Source organism: Sphaerodactylus townsendi, linkage group LG13 (genome assembly GCF_021028975.2).
Source record: "Sphaerodactylus townsendi isolate TG3544 linkage group LG13, MPM_Stown_v2.3, whole genome shotgun sequence".
Taxonomy (NCBI): Eukaryota; Metazoa; Chordata; class Lepidosauria; order Squamata; family Sphaerodactylidae; genus Sphaerodactylus; species Sphaerodactylus townsendi.
The window spans coordinates 28,471,624-28,494,685 of record NC_059437.1 but is presented as its reverse complement, the minus strand read 5'-3'; the positions used below and the strand labels follow the sequence as shown (position 1 = coordinate 28,494,685).

General features: G+C 45.3%; 1 protein-coding gene across 3 annotated transcripts in view; it reads right to left on the bottom strand.

Moving 5' to 3' along the window:
- FGF13 (fibroblast growth factor 13) overlaps positions 1-23,062 on the bottom strand; it is a 217,521-nt gene that overhangs the window by 34,660 nt on the left and 159,799 nt on the right. Inside the window, exons 1-3 of one of the 3 annotated variants that reach the window (XM_048514018.1) lie at positions 22,281-22,326; positions 6,899-7,009; positions 2,867-2,970 (exon numbers count right to left, since the gene is read on the bottom strand). In XM_048514018.1, coding sequence (XP_048369975.1) covers positions 2,867-2,970; positions 6,899-7,009; positions 22,281-22,311 — 246 coding nt within the window. In that variant the 5' untranslated portion in view covers positions 22,312-22,326. Of the gene's footprint in view, positions 1-2,866; positions 2,971-6,898; positions 7,010-13,118; positions 13,848-22,280; positions 22,327-23,062 lie in introns of those variants that run through there. The other 2 variants (XM_048514016.1, XM_048514017.1) reach the window with 2 other exon arrangements.

The following is a 23,062-nucleotide window of genomic DNA, read 5'->3' as shown; positions in this document are numbered from 1 at the left end:
TGCGGAATAGCAAAATCCACTTGCAAACAGTTGTGAAAGTGGTTTGAAAATGCATTATTTTGCGTGTGCGGGAGGGGCCTATGACAAGTAGTTCTGACTACTGGAACTTCGACGTCCTGGTGATGTAGAACAAGCAGCTATGGCACAGGCACAAAGCTGTTTGACGTGAACTCTGCCAGCGACCAACTGGGAGCTCACCTTTCTTTATTATTTATTAAAACGTTTATACTCTCTCCTTTCTTGTTGCTCAAGGCAGTTTACAATTAGGGTTTTTTTTTAATCCAGTTGAAACCAGAATAAAACCGAACCCACATCTTGCATTGATTAAAGACAACAGCAAGGCAAGTTCACCTGTAGCATGCCTTCAGCAACCCTCTCCCATGCCTTATCATAAAATGCATTTGAAACCTCACCTCAGACTCCAAAGCAAATATGCCTACCATATGATGCTGAGGTGAAGGTGGGGGGAAGACCACTGTCAATAAATGCAGCCTCCCTTACATAAAAAAAGCTTGCCATGTGTTGTAAAGAAGCAATCAGAAATATGGTTATTATGCTAGGTCCTGAACTGCTAGATTGCTACACGTAGTAATTTTCTTTTCAAAAAACCTGTCAAACCATTTGATTTTTCCTGGAGTCTGAAATGGCACAGCCCAGAAATTTACCACCTCAGCTCTTGAGGAGAAGAAATATAAGAGCGTAAGAAGAGACCTGTTGGACCAAATCAATGACCCGCCTATTCCAGTATCCTGTTTCCCACACTGCCCAATCCACAAGCTTAATTCAGAAGGCTCACAAGGAGGAGCAAGGAAACGAAACTGCCTCTTCTCTTTTGTTGCTGCTTCTGAACACAGAGGTCCCATCAAGTCATCGGGCCTAATACCTACTGAGAGAGCTTGGCCCCACGAAGTTGAAAGTGTGTCATTGGTGTTCTTTAAAACTTGAGTCAGCTGCAACAGAACAGCCTGTTTCTGCTTGGGGAACCTTTTGCGTATTCCACCCGAGGCACTTTCTTGGCTGCAGTTTTGCAGACGTGAGAAATATCTAGAAAAATCTGACTGTCGAACATGAGCACTGGCGGCCCACGCACTCCTCGGCAGCCTTCTGCAGTCTTACTCCACCCTGTTCCTGATCACGGATCAGCAGCTCCACGGCTGGCCAGCCTGTCTCCACTGCCCGCACCCAGCCTTGAAGCCTCCTTGCTGAAGCCCAGCAGGGTAATTGCTATGCATCAAGGCTCTTAGCAAGCAAAGCAAACCATTGAAATGGAACAAGAAATAAACTTCCAATTAGCAAGCACAGAAAGAGAAGATCATTTTCCTTAAGCTCTCAGAAAGCCAGAGGAAGCCCATGATTGTTTAGTTATCCTCAAAAAGCTCAAGGCAACTTACAAGGGTCACACACACACGCACACACACACGCGCGCGCACGCACACACACACAAATTTTAGGCACAAATATTTGTAAATACTCTCCGTGATCACATACAGAATCCTTGTTTCCAACTGGAAACACAAATAGATCTTTCATTTCCTAGCCATGTCAGAGCATCCCTTCCTGCACATAAAAACGGCAAACAAAAAGTAATTGTTGCTGTCATTCGTTGTGGTGCAAACAAAACGCTATCTTCTCTAATAACTTTCCCTCAACCCATGTATTACCTTTTGGTGGCACAAAATATTTTACAGGCTTAGAGCTGTCAGACAAGGAAAAGTGATGTGGCACAAACCATATGAGTTTTTCTGCAAGTGGCAGAAACCATATGAGCTCCGCTCATATTCAATGCTTCATTTAGAGTATCAGTTGATGAGAGTTCCAAAAAAAGGCATGTCTGTTTTCATCCCTGGAGCTGGCAAAAGGCTAAATGGAACTCTTGCCAGATCTTTTTAATGGCCAGCCTGCCTTCCACTTACTAGCCTGGGTTCTTCTGGCAAACATACTCATTTGAAAAACACACATTAGTTCTCGCCTAATGCAGACTAAAGAAACAACCACAGACAGAAAAGAGAGAGCATCTCTCATCCCAATGGCCCGTATTCTCAGTCAGGAGGTATTGCCAAAATACAGATCACATTTTTACCCTATGTTTCCCCCAAACAGCCCAGGCTGGTGAACTCAGCTCTCTCATTAGAACTTCTCAGAAACTCCATGAGGTAGATTAGACTGACAGATGATGTCTAACTGAAGGTCACCTGGTGAGCTTCAGTGCGGAGAGGGTCCTTGAACTCAGGTTCAAACCCGCTGTAACTATGTCATATGGGTTCTCCATGAAATGAAAAAAAAATCACTTGCCCATTTACAATTTTTACTTGCCTACCTGCTCAAACATACCAGACAAAGATGGAGCATCCATGAATACCAATGCCCTCATTTTTACAATCCTTCTGACCATATCCAGCCACTTAAATTGACTAAGTCACACCATTAGCCCATCTAGCTCAGTATTGCCAGCTTTGCTCTCCAGGGATTCTAGCAAAGAAAAATCATCCATCACCTTCTGCCACATATATCCTTTCTGAAAAGGTACAGTTCTCCAGAAAGCAGAGTCCAGCGCAACAGAAACTCCGTCATCTTAGCTCAATCAACTGCTAGATGAAGATGCTGTGGCTTGAACCTGGGATCCTCTATGTTTCCAGGTAGGGGCATTATCACCGACCTACGAGCCCTCCAAAGCTTGCTTTGTATGAAGTCAAACCATTGATCTGGCTGGGCCAGACACTCAGCTGTTCTCCAAGGCTTGGGACAGAGAAAGGATCTGCCCTTGCTCCCTGATATGCTGTTTCAGCTCCCACAATGATGAGCTACCACAAAATTCAGTTCCAGGGTCCGGGGATCCCAAAAGGAACAGAAGAGGGGTAGTACTTACCGATGTATATAAGTATCCTTCGCTATTCATCGCTAAGTATAGTTTTGTTTGAACGCCTTGAATCGCCACCACTCGTAAACCCACGGGTATGAGGTTAAACAAAGCTGCAGGCAAAACAAAGAAAGTTAATTTCTTTATGCTTTGACAACATCATCACATTTCCCATCAAGGGCCACAGGCTGAATTTTTAAGTTTAAATTCCCCCTACATCTGTCATACAGCCATGAGTTGCCAAATAGCTCAATTTCAAAAATTGAAAACAGAAGAAAATAGCCTTCGTCCCACCCTTGCAACATACTGTTACCCCTTTGCTCTTATTTTTTAAGAAGTAAAACACTTCCCCCCAAAAACTAAATCCAACTAAAAATGCAAACACTGCAACTACCACAAAAAGATAATACGAACCAAGATAATGAACAGTTTGTCATAAGATCTCAGCTGCCTGGCTGGGGGTGAGGGGGGGTAATGGCAGCGGATGAGCTAGACCAGGGGTATAACTTGCAGCTCTCCAGATGTTCATGGACTACAATTCCCATCAGCCCCTGCCAGCATGGCCAATTGGGATTTGTAGTCCATGAACATATGGAGAGTCCAGGTTGCAGACCCCTGAGCTAGACTCTCCAGCATAACATTTCCAGCCAGCTGATGAAGGGGGTTTAGAACTGAAAATGCACCTGTGCTTTGGGGCCCAAGCCCCCTTCCCTATTCAGCAAGCAGGTGACGGCAGATGGGTTAGAGCAGGGTAGGCTTCCATCTAAGCCACCTACCCACATGGCACCACTCACTAGCTAACAAGGGAAAGCGTGAAACTTGAGTGTCCTGTGTGTTTCCAGATCCAAGCCCCCTCCATGAGCTGTCTGGCAGGGAGAGCTTATTAGCTTTCATCAGCTCTCCTCCATGGGAAAGGAGAGCAAGAGAGGAAAAAGTGGAGGGCAACCATCTTGGACTTGAGAAATGGAAGAAATCATTTTTTAAAATCCCACCCTAATAGTACCCTACATTATGCACCTTTCCTTTCTAAAGTTAGGTATTTGGTAAACAAGGACAGGGCCTTCCCTGTGTTGGTGTTGCAGCTGAAGAATAATCTTCCCCAAAATGTTTATCCTTCACTCCCTCCATTTTCTTTTAAATACTATGTTAGATTTTAAAAAATTAAATGTTGCTATTAAATTGAACATTTATTTTTTAAAAATCTCCCTAGCTTTTGACAATTTGATTTTAGTGCTCTGGTCTACAGTAACCTGTGCTCTGTTATATGTATTTTATTACAGGAACTGATTACAGGCCCAGTGTGCTACCATTTATTATTTAACAATCATTTCACACTTTGGGTGAGTCATCTTAAGGGCTCTATTTGAACAGAAAGGCAGGGTAAACATTGATCCAGCAAACAAATAAATCAAATTATCCTTTATCCCATAAGTATGAATGGTTGCCATGCATACCTGGGGGTTGAGAACATCATGGTAAATGTATGCAATTTTGACACTCTGGTGGTCTTAGATCAGGGGTCACCAGCCTTTTTATTAATGACAGCTACTTCTGAGTAATGAAAAATGTCCTGAGCTACTTCTCTTTACCACTAGTAAGTTATCAAAATGTATTTATTTATTGCATTTGTATGCCACCTTTTCCTCAGGGCAACTTCCAACAAATATGACATACAACTACCCTAACCCTAAAAACCAGGCAGCAGACACCAGACTAAAATCTCATAAATTAAACAAATAAGTTCTTATCCTTTTAAAATGAGGGGGAAAAGGAATATGTGTTTCTAGAACTTAAAAAAGCACCAAAAATCAAGCTATCAGCTAAGTAACACAAAGGAAAATCCTATGAATTAAAAATAATAATAAACACCTAGAGCTGATCTTTCCCTCTAAAGACCTCCTGGGATAAAGCTGTGGAAGTCTGAAGCCAGGCTCTGATTATACCACTGACTGTGGAGCTGACTACTGATTTGAGGCAGGAGGTCTACAGAAACCTATCACCAATGGAAATAGAATTGTGTTATCTGCTTTTTGGTTGCCTTTCTACTGTCATAACAACAGCCATTTTGTGAAATTCTAATAAAGAGGAGAGTAAGGATATGAGAAGGTCTTCCATGAGATATGACTGTACTACCTTCTCTATACTGTATCCTAATTTTAGAGCTTGGGCAAAGAGACAGTTCTATTGTCTGCCAATCGTGTGGCTATCATATAAACTTGTCTTCTTGAAGCAAAATTGGATATTTATGTTTCCCATAAAGGTAACTGCTTGAAGCGCATTTTGTTATTCGGTCAAGGGTGGAATACTCTTCAATGCTTATTTTCCCACACACATCCCACACACACACACATCCCACACACACACACACACACACACACACACACACCCACACCCACACCCACACACACACACACACACACACACACACACACACACACACACACACACACACACACACCCCTCCTTAAGAATGCCACCACTGATTAACTCAACATTTTAAGACTCTCAACAGAGCATCTCTGAATGGACAGTACTGGAGCCAGCATCAAGCCATATGCAACATTCCTCTGCAGCAGCTCATTCAACGATGCCTGTTGTTAGCAAACATGCATGTGTGAAGCAGTCGGGCCTCTTGTGCATAGAGACCAGGGATTTCTGCATCAGGGAGACATGGAAGACTCTCTCGCCACAGAGAAACCAATTGAAAGAACTACAGCTCCTTCCAATTATCTTGGAAGCAAGTGAAAGAAGCTAAGTTCTGTGAGATTCCTAAGGGTGGTAAGCAACACATGAACCCACATTTAAATTGCAACTGAACTGAAGAAAGGCACATGATTGGGACAGGCAACACCAATACAAAGATGGCCAGGGAGAGGGCCCAAATTCATCCTAATCAAGAGGACAAAATACCATTAGGAATGTTGTAGTTGGATTCAGTTCCCAGACCTGTCCACTGCTGAGAAAAAGATGTGTGTGTGTGGGGGGGGGGGGGCTGAAAATGTCACACACAACCTAGGAATCCATCATCACATGATACAATGGTCACTGGCGTAAATCTGTATAGAAATCCAGTCAAAGAAATATATGGCGGTAAGATCTAGCAGTATGCTGACAGTATGCCTTGGACAACTTGCTACCAAGAACTCTGAGTTGAACATTGCCCTCCGCCCCCTAACTTGTGAACACGCCAAAGATCGGCTTGGCACACGGCTATCACAAGACAGTGCTGAGTCAGACAAACCACGGTTCTAACTAGCATGATGATTTGTCAGTCCTTGAGTGGGATTTGAATTTCTAAAGAGCAGTTTGGCATTAAAAACAGTTCTGCAACCTCTTCCAATAAATGGCATGTAATTTAATTTAGATTTCTCTGTGGCGTTTATCGGTGCCAGAGATGCAAATCTAAAGAAATAGCATCATGCAGACTATATAGTTCCAACTACATTGGGATGACTCTGGAGCTTTTTTATTTATTTTTTTTGCAAACATCTTTACAGGGTTAGTTTTGCAGGATTATATATTTTGATCAAACTCCCCAACAGTGAATGATGGTCCACTGGGTAAAGGCACAATTAATCTGATGTTTGTTGGCAAAGGGTGATGGAAGGGAGATGGGGACAAAAATCCCCTTCTGTGACATAAACTTGATCCTGATGGATTTGCAATGAAGATGGTTTTGTTTTATTTCAGGTGAAGTGAGGGGGTGAGAAACTTCTTCTGCTGGAGAATAATCAAAATCAAAATGAAATCCAGAGCACGGCAATGAGACTCTCCAGATCTCCATGGAGATACCATTTAGATAGGGGAGGGGGGGTTCCCTCCCAGACTACATCCTCTGGTTGATCTACTTTTCAAGTGTTTTCCTGTGCCTTCCTTCAGGACCAACAGTAAACATCCACACCTTGCTAATGTTGCTTTAGCCCCATCTGCCTCCCTCCCTCCCTCTCACATACCCTTTGCAAAACATCCACTGCTTTCAAAAGGCTAGTCATGTGGACTAGGAGGCTGAGCAAATATCATCCAGTAGCTCTCCATACTCACTATAGGTGCTCTCCTCCTCCTTAGTGCCATCGATAGTTCCATCTGCTTGCAGCTGCAAGTGGTATCCTTGCCGACTGTACAGTTTCGTCACAATGCCTTTAAGCTGTGGCTCTGCAAGTAAACAGACAAGTTAAAAGACTAAGGTGGGAGGGCAGCAATGGACATGTTTTGGGATTTTTAAAAAGAGCCTTGCTTGGTCCTTTTGAGAAGAACGGCCAGCATTTGAACGCTGACAACTGCATGCTTAGACCGAAGACTGAAACAGGAGCTTGAGCAGAAGTTGCCACTCACGATCCTTTTCCCCTGGATTTGAGAAATACAGGTCATTTGCAACACAAAGGCACAAACACAACCATCCTGAGCTGGTGAATCAAAATTCCAGCCATGCATTACGTGGCTCAGGGAGCTAGGTTTGATCTCCATTAAGATTAGAAATCCGCCAGCAAGGAGAACATCTTGTGTTTTAATGAGCTGAGATTTGTCAAAGGTAAAAAATGGGGGTGGGAAGGACAGACCAGCTGAAACAGGAAGAATAAAATTGCAGGCCAATTTCGAACTAAGCTGAAAGAAATAGTTAGTACCGCAGCAGGTCGAACAATGAGCATAAAGAGACAAGGAGTAAAAGGCATGTTGGACTTGGGCAGCACAGAAAAAGGTATGGCTTAACATGATGGCAATACTAATACTGAGATTATATAAAGGCAAACACACACACAGAGAGAGGAGGCGCTTATAAGGGATGTTGAAAATTTTGTGAATATTGACCTGCTGAGAATGTCCAAAAGCTGGAGAATGTTGACTGTCAGCATTCTCTTCAGTGTTTCCAGACAGGGTAGAAATGAGCCTGGCTCACATGTGCAGCTGAATGAGGTGGCAGAACGCCAGGGTGGTTGAGTGGACCATATCACTCCTGACTACAGATAAGGAAAGCAGCTTTCAGAATGCTCCCACCTGAAACCTCCTTGCAAACAGAAAGTTAGTCCAGAGGGAGGATGGGGATATGAACTAGAACCTCTTAAGCGGCTTGGTTTCTTTCTGGAGCAAGTCTGTTTAGAAGGGAAGTGCATTAGACAAGAGCCTTCACAGAGGCTGATTCCGCATGGGCCAAAAACAGCAGTGTGAAAACGGTGTGAAAATGGTGTAAAAGGGTTTAAAACGGTGTAAAAGGGTTTATACTGTTTTCACGCCATTTTCACACTGATGTTTTTGGCCCATGCAGAATCAGCCCTAGGGTCCCAAATGATGTGTACTATTCTACCACTACATTCTCCTGTAGGCATGGGTCAGGCCCAGTGTTTGTATGGGTATCACTATTCATCCGATCTTGAGCTTTCATTGTAACAGTTACACAGAGGTTCAAGATTTGGGGGCAGTGGACACCCCGACACCCCCGGTGGCCCACCTTAACTTGGGGCATGCAAACTGAGAATTCTCCCACATTGTCTTCAGCATCTTCTATGCCTGTTGCAGTGAGAGTGGGGACCATCCTGGGGCACCATTAAAGATCCAGCCATACCTCCTGTGCACATGCCATTTGGGAAACTAAATGGTGCCCAAGTTCATCTCAAAGGTTAGAAAATGAGATGCTGAGTCTCACAATTTCAAGTAAAGAACAGTTTTCTAGGTAAGGAAAAGCCGCCTTAAGAAGTCTCTCAAGAGGACCCCTTCTTAAAAATGTCCACCCCCACCTGCACCACAGCCAAGTGGCTCAGGTTGTTTATGCCCTCCACAAACCCTTAGGAGGGAATGAACTGGCTACAGTCACAGACAGAGAAAGGCAACATTTCACAAGCCATTGAAGAGGGAACTAAACAGAATGTTGAACTGCTGCAAAAAGAGGGGGGAAAGCCCTGAATCATCAGTTACACAGACTGACCAAAGGAAGCATTTTTTACTTAGGCAGAGCCTCTCCACACAACAACATGTAAGACTGCTCTTTAAAAACATGAGTCAAAAAAGAGGAGATTCCAAACAGGGAAGTTGTCCTTGTCCGTTTCTTTAAAGCGCTAATAGAAGTACAGAAAGAGGCAAGCAGCGGTGAAAGGCTAAACACCACCCTTTCGCAACCACCTTGCATGGCCACAATCCAAATCAAGGTCCTACAAATAAAGTCATCTTTAAAGTTGTTTGAAGGGTGATCCATATTCTCTGTCATGACTAGTTTGACCCTTTAAAGGCTCAGTTACATGAGATGCTAGGCATTCCATAGACAGAGCTCCCAGCTTTTCTTTTTTTAATGTTGCTTTCAGGTACGCAGAGCGTATATTGAGATTAAGACTGCAACATGAAGAAAAGGGGCTTAAGCCTTCTGCCACGTACCTTTCCCAATCTGGAATGATGCTGAGAAGTACAGAAACTCAGTGTTGTGTGGTGCAGTGGTTACAATACGGATCTAGGATCTGGGAGACTAGTCTTCAAGCCCCCATTCAGCCATTAAACTTACAGGATGACCTTGAGCCCATAACTTTCTCTCAACCTACCCTACCTCACAGGATTGTTATGGTAGGGAAGAACCAATGGATATTTGTCCTGTTGGGTCCTGGTATAATGTTTTTAAAAGCTGTTTCATTTAAAGAGTGCACTTAAAGCTGTGCACGTAGGAGGTATGGGAAGCCTTATATGTCTCCAGCAAATCTTGCTGTGTCTCCTACTAGAGCCTGTGCTGCGCGAAAAACCCAGGTTCTGTCGAAGGCTTTCCCAGTCAGAATCAACTGGCTGTTGTAGGTTTTCTGGGCTGTGTGAATGTAGTTTGGTAGTTTTTACTCCTGACGTTTCAACTGCATCTGTGGCTGGCTTCTTCAGAGGCATGTCAAGGTAAGATGTGTTTCCCTTGTGCCACAGAGAGAAACACATCTTCCCATGACAAACCTCTGAAGGTGCAGGTGAAACGTTGGGAGCAAAAACTACCAGACCACAGCCAAGCAACCCAGAAAATGTACAGTTTGTTGCTGGGTCTGTTGCATAATCACCCAGTGTCAGACTAAAGACGATGAAGACCGACAGTCATCATCCATGAAGCTCAGTAGGTGACCATGGGCCAGTCACTCTCTCTAAGCCTAACCTACCTTGCAGGGATGTTTTGTTGAAAAAAATGTGAGCAGGAAGGGAGAATTATGCATGCTGCCCTGACTTTTTTGAAGAAAGGACAGGATACTGGCTGGATAGATATGAAATTCACCTCCTCTCTACATCCCAGTTCCTACCAGCAAGCCCTAAAGCTTTGGCTTTTCCATAGTTTGGAAAGGCTGCCACCTCATGACCCCTCAGACATTACATTTTAAGACAAAATGGGAGATGCACCCCTAGGGAAGGAAAAATTCTGAAAGTGACATCTACCCAAGCAAAGAAGCACTCAGGGACTGCTGCGACTCCAGCCAGCATACACCCGCTTAAAGTGAGGTCTATAATGTGTGAAGCATGAAGTCTTTCAGCAAGCAAGTGCTGAGATTTCTAAGGTTTCAGGATTTTTTTTTTTTACCAAACTAAAAGCAAGAAAGGGATTTACCACCACAACCACCCCCACCCCCCACCTTCTGAAACGCGCTACAGCATTTTGATGCTTCCTTCTCTACCCACTTGCAGGCTTACTTGAAATCATATGCTTTATACTTAATTCTGACAAAAAAAACCCCCAACACAGTGATGAGAGATGAGCCTAGAACAAGTGCAGAGACTCACACAGAGTGGGGGGAAGGGAAGGGGCAGCGTAGAAGGCTGGACTTCGAGCAGAGAAAGCAGCTCAGAAATCCTCACTTTGTCAGGTTCCTACTCTCCAGCCCAGGCTACCTCACAAGGTTGTTGATAACATGGGACGATAACATGCTATGTAGAAGAAAAAGGACACACAAAATATGTATCGTCGAAGGCTTTCGTGGCCGGAATCACTGGGGTGTTGTGTGGTTTCCGGGCTGTACAGCCGTGTTCTAGTATCATTTTCTCCTGACGTTTCACCTGCATCTGTGGCTGGCATCTTTAAAGGATCATACAGCCCGGAACCCACACAACACCCCATGCAAAATATGATTTCTAAATACTTTGTAGAAGCCAATATGGTGGAAAACTGAACTTTTCAGGAGTTTTAATCTCACCTCACATACTTGAGTGGGCATGCTGTGTGGGAGGAGAGATCATGCATGCACATTTGTGACAGATATGAAATAGGTACAGGAGTGGAAATAAAAACTGGGAAATAGTCAGTGTGGGGGAGTGGCTAGTAGGCTGGACTAGGACTCAGGGTCAGACCTTGACTCTGCCAGGAATCTCAGGGGGCAACCTGGCACTAGCAACCACCTCTTAACTTCACTGGGTCGTTGTGAGGATAAAATTGGAGGGAGTGGGGAAGAACCAGGTATGCTACATTGACCCCCTTGAAGGAAGGGCAGAGTAAAGCTCAAATCATAATAAATGCTATCCGCCAAACTGTGTTTGTGGGAATCCAGAGAAATTAATCATACGCACAGCGCAAACAAATGAATGTAACATCAAAATGTCAGACAGAGTCATGATTGGTGGCTCTGTGTGCAGCAGAGAAAACGGAAGAGGCCCTTTGCATCAAATTGATGGTGTTGGGTGTAATGAGAGAGAAACCAATCAATTGCTGGTATGTGTAGCAGAAAAGCAGAAATCGACAATTGTCGTCAACAAGCAGGGACCTGCCGTCCTCTGTAAAGCGCCCCGCACACAGATGTCACCGCATTAATAACACAAAATCTGGGAAGCACAGAAAGCTGGACAAATTGCAAGAAAAAAATGTGCGAGCATTAAAAAAATCTTACTTTACTTTCTATCGTATCTACATAGGTGAGCATGAAAGAAGCAGAGATCGCAAAAAGTAAGGCACAACAACCATTTGTTTAGGGAGCACAAAGAGAAGGGAGGAAATAAAATGGGCTCAAAAGCAGATATACTAAAAGGCAGAGCAGCATAAAAAAGAAATGAGATTTGCATATTTAGGGAAACAGACTTAACAACACCCCCCCCCCCATATCAAGCTAGTGTTCAAGAGCATTGGAAATAAACCATGCAGGCCCCTGGTGTGAATTCCTACTCATTCACATAGTCCAATAGGGGACTTTGGACCAATCACATACGTGTTCTTAGTCTCGTTCTTATACACACACATACATAGAGTAGCCTAACTCACAAGGTTCTTGTGGTGATAAAATAGGACAGCAGTACTGTCCTGTGTTTCTTGGGGATGCATGGGGTAAAGCATAAGTAATGAAGGGTAATTTGGATGTCAGGGGACAAATGCCAAGGAGTCTGCCTGCATTTACTGGTTCATCCCTACATTACATTTGCTTAAAAATGGAAACAGAAGTGGTCTTGTTCCCGTACGTAGAAAACAGAGAAGCATCATGAAACTGCTAACCACATATCTAGACCTGCATATTTGGAAATCTGGCGCTGAAATAGGCACTGTAAAGATTCATACATCATGGATGTGTGGCATGGAAAACACGTGTGCAAAACAGCAGGAAAACTGCATTGCAACTGCCGGTCGTGATGACCACACATGCCAACTGCATGTATGTCATCTGTGAAGATCCAAGCATGCTATAGTCTACACAGACACATCTCCAATGAATGGGAAACCCTTTCAGACCCTAAGGATTTCCTCTGCTTCTCAGACCAAAGTTCATCATAAGCCCAGCATTTAGTTTCCAAAAGCCCTTGGGAGTTCACAAACAGCAGATGGCTGCAGGGCTCACATCCTTAACCTCTTCATACATGAAGGGTCCACCTAGTTATCATGAATAGCAGCAGCTGAGAGACCTCCACAAATCCTCCCGCAAAGCCACCTCTGCCAGAACCCACTCCCATCTCTTGTGAGGGGCACGCAAGGCACAAAGGGGACCGAGAACTACCCAAAGGGCACCCTTTGCCCGACACTGCAGATGCCCCCCAGCAGATGCCCACCTCAGCAAGGTGCAGTCCCTGGGGATCTATGACAAGGGCGCATTCTTTCTGAATGCTTCACCCATTCCATCTGTAGCTGGTGCCAACCGGCAGCAGGCAGGCAAGCAGGCTTCACCTGCAACATGCAAAGCCGCCAGCAGCGCTTGGAGAGTGGCCACAGCTCAGAGGCGGAGGACATGCCTGGCATGCAGAAGGTCCCGGGCTTAAGCCTGAGCTCCTGGGGCTAAGAAGGGGCGGGCAGGGTGGCAGGCAGCTGGAGCTGAACCTGGGTGCTGGTGCTCCCCCTCCCCAGCCAGCCCACCTGGTCTCCTCCGCCGCCTTTTCTTGGAGCCGAAGAGCTTGACCCGGGAGAAGACGCTGAGCTTCTTCTTGTCGGCGCAGCTGGTCTTGGACTTGCTGGGGCTGCTGACACATTTGCAGGCGTTGGACTTCTCCCTCTCCCGCGCTTGCCTCTTCTGACGGATCAGGGAGCTGGCGATGGCTGCTGCCATGGCCGCCACCCTGGAGGGTCACACGGCGGGGCTGCGGGGGCTGCTTGCGGGGGGAGCCCCCAGCATGCTGCTCTCGCCTCCCCGCAAAAAGAGCAGACCGGGCAGCAGGCCGGCCCGAGCAGCCCGGAAGAGCGGGGCGCAAGCTCTGGCGTCGGGGCAGGCAGGGGGCTGCCCGCGGGCACCCCTCTCCTCGCCTCGGCCGCCCGAAGTTGCGCAGCGGGAGCGCCAACAGGTCACTCGACCGGCTGCCCGAGCGCGTCTTGGCGCAGCATCGGCGCTGTCGGGCGCGCAGCCGCCCGCCCGCCCCGACCAGCAACCTGTTAGACGCCGGGATAGGCAGAGAGCGGCCCGGCGCCCAAGTCCCCGGGGAGCCCCTGGCGGGCTCAGCCCCCGGGAAGGGATGCCTCCGCCGCTGCAGCTCTGGCGCCTTCCGCCCTCGCCCGCCCGCTCGCCCGGGGCTCTGCAAAGAGGCAGCCGGACGCCCGAGCCCTTCGACCAGCGGCGCCCGCAACCGAGCCTGCGCTCTCTGCCCGCCGAGCAGCGGCGACGCGCCAAAGCCCCCGAGCACGGCTCCCCTCCCCTCCTAATGCAGAACGCCGGCTCGTCGGTGCGCAGGGAGGAGGCAGGCGCAGCTGCGGCCGGGGGGTGGGGGGTGGGGGCAAGCAGGCAGCCGCTCGCTTCCCCCGTAGGTAGAGCGAGAGGGGGAGGAGGATCCTGGAAGCCAGGGCCGCCTCCCGGGAAAGCAGGAGGCAGACACCCAAACAAACGTGATCGGGGTTTGAAGAGCGGCGGAGGGCGGAAACACCTGTCATGGGAAACCGGCTGCCAGACCCGTGTCAGCCCAGGCAAGCGATCCAAGGGAACTGGCAGTAGAATATGACAAGAGGATCAAACTATGACAGCCATGTAAAGCAGTCACCCCCCCACATAAAGAGAACCTTGTGGGACAAGCCTGATGGCCCTCTAGCCCAGCACCCCGTTTTCCCCAGTGGCCAGCCAGATGCTCTGGAACTAAGGGCCACCAACAGGGGCACAAAGGCTAATAAAGTCTCTCTCTCTAGCAGCTGGTGATCACTGCTTCTGAACACGGAAGAGCCATTCGACCATCTGGGCCAATAGCCACTAATACAGCTATCTTTAATCAGTCGTGAGGCCATCTCAAATACTGACTATCGTTATATCTTGAGGCAGTGAGTTCCACAAGTTAGATCTGCACTGGACAAAAATCACTTTATTTCACTGGTCCTGAATCTACTACCCATCAACTTCACTGGGTGATCTGGATTTCTCCAGTTACTAGAGTTGTTCATTTCTTGCTTTCCCTGTATCATACTTAACAGCCAGTATGGAGTAAGAGGATTGAGTGTCAGGTTAGGGCAGAGGAGGAGCGAGGGGAAACTGCGTGCCCCACACCCCTGCCACAGCATCGCCTGCCCCCACCACGGCCCAGCCATGCCTCTGCCACGGCTCTGCCTGGGGCATCACGTCCCCCGCCCCATTGGCGTTATGCCATTGGGCTAGGATCTGGGTTTGAATCCCGACTCTGCCAGGGAGGCTGGCTGGGTAACTTTGGATCAGTCACACACACTCAGCCTAACCTACCTCACAGAGTTGCTGTTGTGAGAATAATATGGAAGATAGGAGAACAGTATACAGCAGGAGAAAGATGGGGTATTAATAAAATAACCAAATATCGTCTGTGGCTTTATCATGTCCCTGCTATTGCCAGTTGTCTTTTCCCTTCCATCCAAAATGTTTACAAAGATGCCTGTGGGGTGGCATCCTGGGAACGCAGTATTAACATCTCCTTGAGGAGAGGACTTTTGTTTTCACAATAAGTTCCTAACATATTTACTTAGTGGCTTGACTTCATTTATTCCATGACTATGAAGCTCAGTGAAGAATCTATATGGTGCCAAGAAGGTTCACACCTAGACAGTTGAGTCTGCATATTTTCGGGGGGGGGGGCACATATTATATCTCTACCCCATGCTCTGGGACTACAAAGGACGGGCTGGGGGGTCAGTGGCTGAGCATCTGCTTTGCATGCAGAAGGACCCAGGTTCGATTCCTGGCACCTCTAGTCAGAAGTATCTGGTAGCAAGTGATGTGACAGCCCATTGCCTGAGCCACTGCAGGCAGAACAGACACAGGACAATACGACCTTGACTAACCAACATTCTTCCAGTATAAGGCAGCTTCATGTAATCATACGAAGCAGGTAACAACTAGATGGGAATTAGACGTGATCCTTGGTTTTGTGGAGAATGTTGAAGCTTTCATCAAAATCTTTTTAAAAAACTGCCATCAAGATAAAAAAAATCCCCAAAAAGTAAGAAAGAAATAAGCTTCCAAAAAAATCAACTTCTGATGATTGCACCAAAACATGCTACTGTGATTTTGAGAAATCACCTAGCTATTTGCCTAGAACAGTGATGTCTTAACTTACATTGAGAAGAGGGTGGCATAGACATCCATGCAGCACACAAAGGGTTACAAGATTCCCCAAGCCATTCATACAGACCCAGTAAGCACTGCTAAATTTAATAGATTTGCATTTGTTTGGGGCTATGAATGGTTCAGTTCAGATCCCTGCATTGACTCCATAAGCCACTCTCCGTTAGGGTATCTCACTCACTCCACAAGGTGAATGTAAGATTAAAAAGGAGTCAGCCCTGAGCCCCTTGGAGAAAAAGCAGCTAAGAAACAATTTCTCCAGGATGGGAGTCTTCCTGCATGACAAAAGAGGGGCCCCTTGACCTAAAAAAGTGAGGCCAGTTATTAAGTTGAAGTAGATGGTTTTGAACAGCATCTTGAGTTTGATGCAAGGACCTAAGCTGTTTTCCAAGCTTTGAAAGACGGCAATCACATTTCACAGTGCATAGATGCCTGGTTCTGTTCCTGCTGGCAACATCCCAGGGTCAACACAGTTACATTTGCAAGAGTGCCAAGAAGAAGAATGCCAGTTTCATTCCTGGTTTTCCAAGGGAATAATCAAGTGCAGTTAACTCAGTCTCCTGCAACGCTGGGTACACGTGTGCTTCTGTGTACCGAGGGCTTTCCCCTTAGCTTTGCTCCCAAGCAGCACTCCTCTTTCAAGACATGCTATTTTATATTCTGCCTTCCCACACCACACTCTTCAAGGCAGTGTGCAATGTTAAAAAACAAAATGTCCAGAAGAGCCAATTAAAAACAATGGACAGTAAGAACGGCTATTACAACATAACAATAAACACACAGCATCAGATGCAAATAATGGCCAAAGACGAGCAAAATGGCAAGAGGGGAGGAACGTAACAACAAAGTTTCAGAAAGCAGCGTGGGTGATATCACCCAGAGAATGCATGTAACTGTCATATGAGTGGTTTGGGGGCTCCCCCCCCCCAATGCAAGAAGGAAATGGATAGATTTCATGGATGACTTCCAAGTGGAACCATGTGGCAAAAAGTTCACATGACTGATCTTCACTTACTGTCACTTCCCGCTCAGAAATCCATCAGATGTTTGTAAACTAATGTTTGAAGCTAAACATTTAAGATTTTTTAAAAATACTGAAAAACTGGACAATTGTTATTTTCTAAAGATATACTAGGTTTGGGAGATCAAAGCAATGGAAGATACCGAGAAGACTTAACATATATTCTAGTGTATTCTACTGCTGCTCTACACTTCAGCACAAAAACAGAATGCCTATAACACTATGGATGAAACCTCTGGCACAATTCAATTCATCTCCCATCCTCCACACAGGCAGCCTAGTCACACTATATTAGCCATATCTACTAAAATTAGATTTAAACTCTACCATCATAACTTTCTGTCACTTTTTGGTTTCTTTTCTGATTCCAGTTCTCCCTTTTGATTTTAGAGAAAAAAGACTCAAAATTCCATGGCAAATTTGCTTCTTGGAGTTGGCCTATTTCCAAACTATTTTTTAATATATAAGCACCCAGAATCCCTGGGCACTGTAGAAAAATTTAAACGGGTCCTGCTTGCAGGCTTATATTCTCTAGTGAGAAAGCTAAGGCACAGGAGAGGAAAACTAAAATGAACATTCCCTTTGAAGGCCTGACATCCATCAGAAGTTTGGATGTGTTCAGAAGTTCTACATTTTGTTGCAAGGTAAGGTTAGAGATGTATACTAGACAACATGAAGAAGAAGAAGAAGAAGAAGAAGAAGAAGAAGAAGAAGAAGAAGAAGAAGAAGAAGAAGAAGAAGAAGAAGAAGAAGAAGAAGAAGAAGAAGAAGAAGAAGAAGAAGAAGAAGAAGAAGAAGAAGAAGAAGAAGAAGAAGAAGAAGAAGAAGAAGAAGAAGAAGAAGAAGAAGAAGAGTCACTTTCTCTACCCACAATAGACACTTTGTGAGGTAGGTGGGGCTGAGAGAGTTTGAAGAGAACTGTCACCACCCCAAGATTATCCAGCAGGCTTCTTGTGGAGAAGTGGGGAATCAAACTGGTTTCACCAGATTAAAGTCCACCCCTCATGTGGAGGAGCAAAGAATCAAATCCATTTCCCCAGAGTCCACCACTCTTAATCACTATGTCATGTTAGCCCTTCATACAGTATTGGGGGTGGAAGTGGGGTAGGGAGGGAGAGACCATTCTTCACCTTCCTATGCTGTTATGCTGGACATCTTCTGACACTAGTAAATGTTCACACGTTTGGGTATATGGAGGTGTTATAGGTGCAATCTAGCACACACAGGTGTTGCAGGTGCAATCAAAATCTTACATTTCCTCTACATTCCATCATGCTGACGGATTTGGCCAAGTATTATCGGATGCTGCCACATGGATGCATGCTTGGATCTGTAGCAGGCATGGAATGCCACCTTTCTCCCTCCACTTTTCACCACAGAAAGGGCCATATGATTATTTGTTCTAGCCCACATCACCCTGTTGACCACTCATATCAAGACCCACCATGCTGTTTTCCTTCCTCATGACCTAACTGGTTTGGAGTAGGATGTGACATGACAACAAGCTCATTTTCACTGATTTTCCAAGAACACAAAGTGTTCTTTGGAAGGTGGAGTATATGACTTTATAACACATTGAAGGTCCTCCCCTCTTCAGGCCTCATCTCTGCCCCCCAAATCTCCAGGTATTTTCCAACCTAGAGCTGGAAACTCTATTTAAGGTCCATATCAGAACCTTATTATGGTAGAAACCAGAGCCACATGGAATTTCAATAGCTGGAATAGCAACTTAGCTTGTGGTATTTCCAGAAAAGCTTGAATTTGACCTACCAAATGTTTTAGCTGATATAGATTTGTTAAATTATTATCCAGATAGCTGTGAGAGAGGCAGGAGAGAGGGTCAGTGACAGAATATTTTGCAGTTTTTCCCATCTGTGAAGCAATGGTAGATTCCACGCAGCATATTTATAATGAGTTGCAATAATTATAAATGAACCTGTTTCCCCTTTTTATGTCTGCATGTATGCCTTTTACCTGTTCAGGAAGTAATCTGAGCTCATGAAAACAGTCCGGATTGTTTTGGTCCCCTTAATGAAAACACTAAAAAAAAAAATCTACAACCCATGCGTAACTTTGAAGGTATACAGAAATAAATCCTTACAGTATGCTGATTTTCCCACATTCTGATTGGCTGTTCCTTTTTGCCCGTGATCTGATTGGACATGTCTGGTGCTCCCTGTTTCCTTAGCTTTCATTGGTCATCATGGTGGGGTTGAGTCATATGTTTCAAAGTCCTCCCTCTCTTATTTCTCCAGTATAGGAAATCACTATTACAAAATGGAAATAATTCCTCACCACTCAGCCTTCTCCAAGTTAATGATATAGTCATTAATAAAATGTGATGATTCTGAACTCGAGCATCTGGCCTGTCTACAGAGGCTTACCAGGGGTAAATTTTGCCCGGAGACAAATTGTCTCCAGGACGCCCCCAGGCTCCACCCCTGATGCCTCCAGGCTCACTGCCTCAACCCCCGCCCCATGGGCGTCACCATGGACATGGGGCAAGGTCTAGGAGTGCCATGCTCCCCCGCCTCCCAGCCAAAGCCTCCCCCCAAGGCCTCTCATTGCGCCTGCCAGCTGGGCTGCCAGCCAGCACCCTGCAGTCTCTTCTAACCTCCCCTCTGGGTAGGCCAGAAGAGACTGCAGTCCCAGCCTCAGAGACTTGCTTTTATAAGCACTGAGGCTGGGGGTGGGGCTTTGGGAGCAGGAAGGGGTGGGATTTCCTGCTCCCCAAGCCCCACCCCTGGCCTCAGTGCTTATAAAAGCAAGTCTTCGAGGCCGGGACTGTAGTCTCTTCTGACTTGCCCAGAGGGGAGGTTAGAAGAGACTGCAGGGTGCTGGCTGGCAGCCCAGCTGGCAGGGGGGAAGGCAGGGGGGAGTCCCGGGCGAGGTTGAGGGCACTTGGAGGCAGCAGGAGTCCTGCTGCCTCATTGTTTTTGCGTGCCTGGACAGGGTCCAGGCACGCGAAAACCGACAAGATGGCAGGACTTCCTGGTCACGTGGGGGGGGCCAATTTTGCAACCCCCACATGAGCAGAAGAGTGGTGCCTGGGGACAAGGGGTACCCCCTTGTCCCTAGGCAGATACGCCACTGCCTGTCTACCTAACAGACATTCAGTCTGGGCTACAATCGTGTGCAGCTGCATAGCTTCACATTTTCAACACAAAAAAATTTTAAAGAGAGAGAGAGAAAAGGACTTTCATGCAATGGCCAGGCAATAATGAATGTGTTACTGTAGATCTATGAGTGGAATGGCTGTCATCTTCACTGCCACAGGGAGAAAATGTGCTTGGGAGACTTTGTAAAGTGGCGGGAAGTCAGAGAATCAGCCAATCATGAGCTGGGTGAACTGCACAAAATGGTGGGCGGGCAGAATCATCCTGAAATGGCAGATGGCGGCAGAAACGAAAGTAAAAGGGAGAAGGGAGGGGAGAAATTGGCCAGTGGGCAGGAAAAATAAAGCCTCTCCTCCCTGTTGTGTTTGCGTGGGAGCTTCTTCAAGCCAAGTTTTTGAAAAAAAGATAACTAGTTTAGCGATCTTCAAAAAACATTGTTGAAAGAATAGAGGGGCTGAAGTTGTTTTGGAGAAGAGCAGCTGTGCACAGTTCTTCCCCAAAACACTTTTTATAATGTGCTCTGTCTGCTATATTTATGCTATGCGGAATCCACCACTATTTTATCTAAAAGCCTTTAAAAGGGGAAGGAAGATTTTGTTTTGGAGCTGATTTACATACTCAGAAAGAACATCTGGTATACTCAGCTTGAGACTGCATCAGTTCATATCTGAATGGAGGGATTATATGGTTGAATGTTGCCTTACATTGAAAAAAGTCTTGTACACAGAAATCTTGAATATTAAGGAGACGCTAGAATCTTTCTTCCTGTCAAACTAGCTTTCTATGTGAAGAGAGTATTTTAACAGATGCATTCACTCATGTGATTCCCCCCTCCCCATGACCTAAAGTGGCATAGTCTACAAACAGCTTAACACTGTTTACATGTGCTCTCTGATGCTCACATAAATTCACTTATCTCAATAGGGACACAAATCAACCTATGTAAAAGATCAAAGTTCTTTGGTAGTTTTGAAGCAACATTAATTTAAACTAGACTAGTGTATAGGTCAAGCCTACACACAATTCATTTGAATGAAAGTCCCTCAGAATTTAATGGGACTTGCTCTCAGGTAAGTGAGCATTACAATGGAAATGGGTTTTTTTTTATCTAGTTTGAAATATTCTTAGCTGTGGGGTATGCAGAACATGGTAAGATAATTCCTCTGGTTCTTTTAAAACCATCAGTTTTCTTGCACAAGTACTCTAGCTGCTTGATGGTATTTTAAAGTAACAATAGCAACACAAACTTCTTTTTCCTTAAGCAAACCAACAAAGTCCAAGCTGGGTATCTGATGCTACCCCTCAATTTAATCCTTCTATTTCAGCCACTTACCAATACATTTGGTTCTACTTTCTTAATATATTTTGTATACATTTCCAACTTTAGAAAAAGCAAAAATCATACCTTTTTTTGTAAATAATACCGGGGGGGGGGGGGGATGGTATTCCAGTGATTGTCCAAAACAATGTCTTGTCCTAGAAATTCTTGGGGCAGCTTAGCTCTCTCTCTGCCTTAGGGCGTTGGTTCATAAGAAATCTGATTACCTCCCCTAGCCAAATGGTTACTTTTCACATTAACAAAATATGCATTACCATGATGTAGCTGCTGCTAAATCAGTATGCAAAGGAACATTAGCCTGCGGAACATAATTTGTTATCTGTACACAATTTAATTTAAAGAGGGATTTTTAAAAATGGCGATTAACACAGAACAATATCACCCTATGCTGTCTTGTTTCAAAGCAAGTGCCATCAAAAACATTAGGGGTTTCTTCCTAGTTGACAAGGTTGCTAATAATGTTTGTGGTGTCCAGGAGCAACAAAAATTATTGGGGGGGGGGGAAGGGTTGATTTCCCCCACCTTTTCTGATGAAAATAATTTCCAGCATGAAAATTTCACTTACATTATCAACAGATACAGATCTATTGATGTACAGATCATACATATCAATCTCTCCAGGTAGGTAGGTAGGTAGGTAGGTAGGTAGGTAGGTAGGTAGGTAGGTAGGTAGGTAGGTAGGTAGGTAGGTAGGTACATAATTAGATAGATAGATATTTCAATAACCAGTGAAATAATTCCATGTAGTCCAAATAAGACACATTAGCACATATGGGGCAAACAAATTTTTCATCTCATCAGCAGATGCAGGCATCATGTACAGTATAATTTGGTTCCTTCTTTCTTTTTTTGAAGAAATATATTTAGTTAATGGCGTTTCCAGATCAAACAGATGGTGGTAACACACACGCTTGCAAACACCAAGAGAATTACACTGTGGGCTTTGCCACCCCCTTCCCCGTCAGCTTTCCAGAAGTAACCCTCCACTCAAGGCTGATCCCCAGTGTGCCCTGTCCAGACTTCCTTCCATTCATCTTACCTGAATACGACTTTCTTAGCCCCAAAGCCATGCTGCCTTAGGAGCTGCTGTTGCCCTTTGCAATGGCAGCCTGCATTTGAGAGCAGGCTCAGAAAAAGTTGGGAGGCATATTGGAAGTATTCTCTAAGGTACCGGCTAGAAACATCAAGCCTATCTTTGTGGTATAAAGAGATCATTAATGGGCATTAGGAGCAGGAGGCCATTACGACTTTCAGAGATCATAAAAAATGCATAGCCTCGAAGAGTCGTTTTCTGGCACTGGGCGTTGCTTGGACATTGGTGGGTGTTGCTCCTCCTGCGATATTTTGCCTAAATGTGTTATTTTGCAAATGCCAGATTTTATTTTCTCATCCAATAGAATAATGATTAGGAAAAAAACCCACCATCAAATGAAACTTGATCCTGCAGTGCATTAGGCCCATCTGATGCCTCTTGGTTTTTTTTGCAACTCAAATAGCTTCTTTTTTATCTACTTCTTTTTTTTTTTCCAGAGGCAAAACAGCGTATTCTGCTTTGGTTTTGTTTAAGCTGAATTATTGATGAACAGCAAATGCTACCCAGGTCGTAGACAACATTTACAAGAATCTCAGCTGCTAAACATTTGGTCGTAATGACTACATGGACACCTTTCTGTCTGGCTTTCAACATGGAGGGTTTGTTTTAAAAAATGTTAATATTCTTGTTGTACTAGACTCGCAGGGGTAGGGAACCTGCGGCTCTCCAGATGTTCAGGAACTACAATTCCCATCAGCCCCTACCAGCATGGCCAATTGGGAACATAG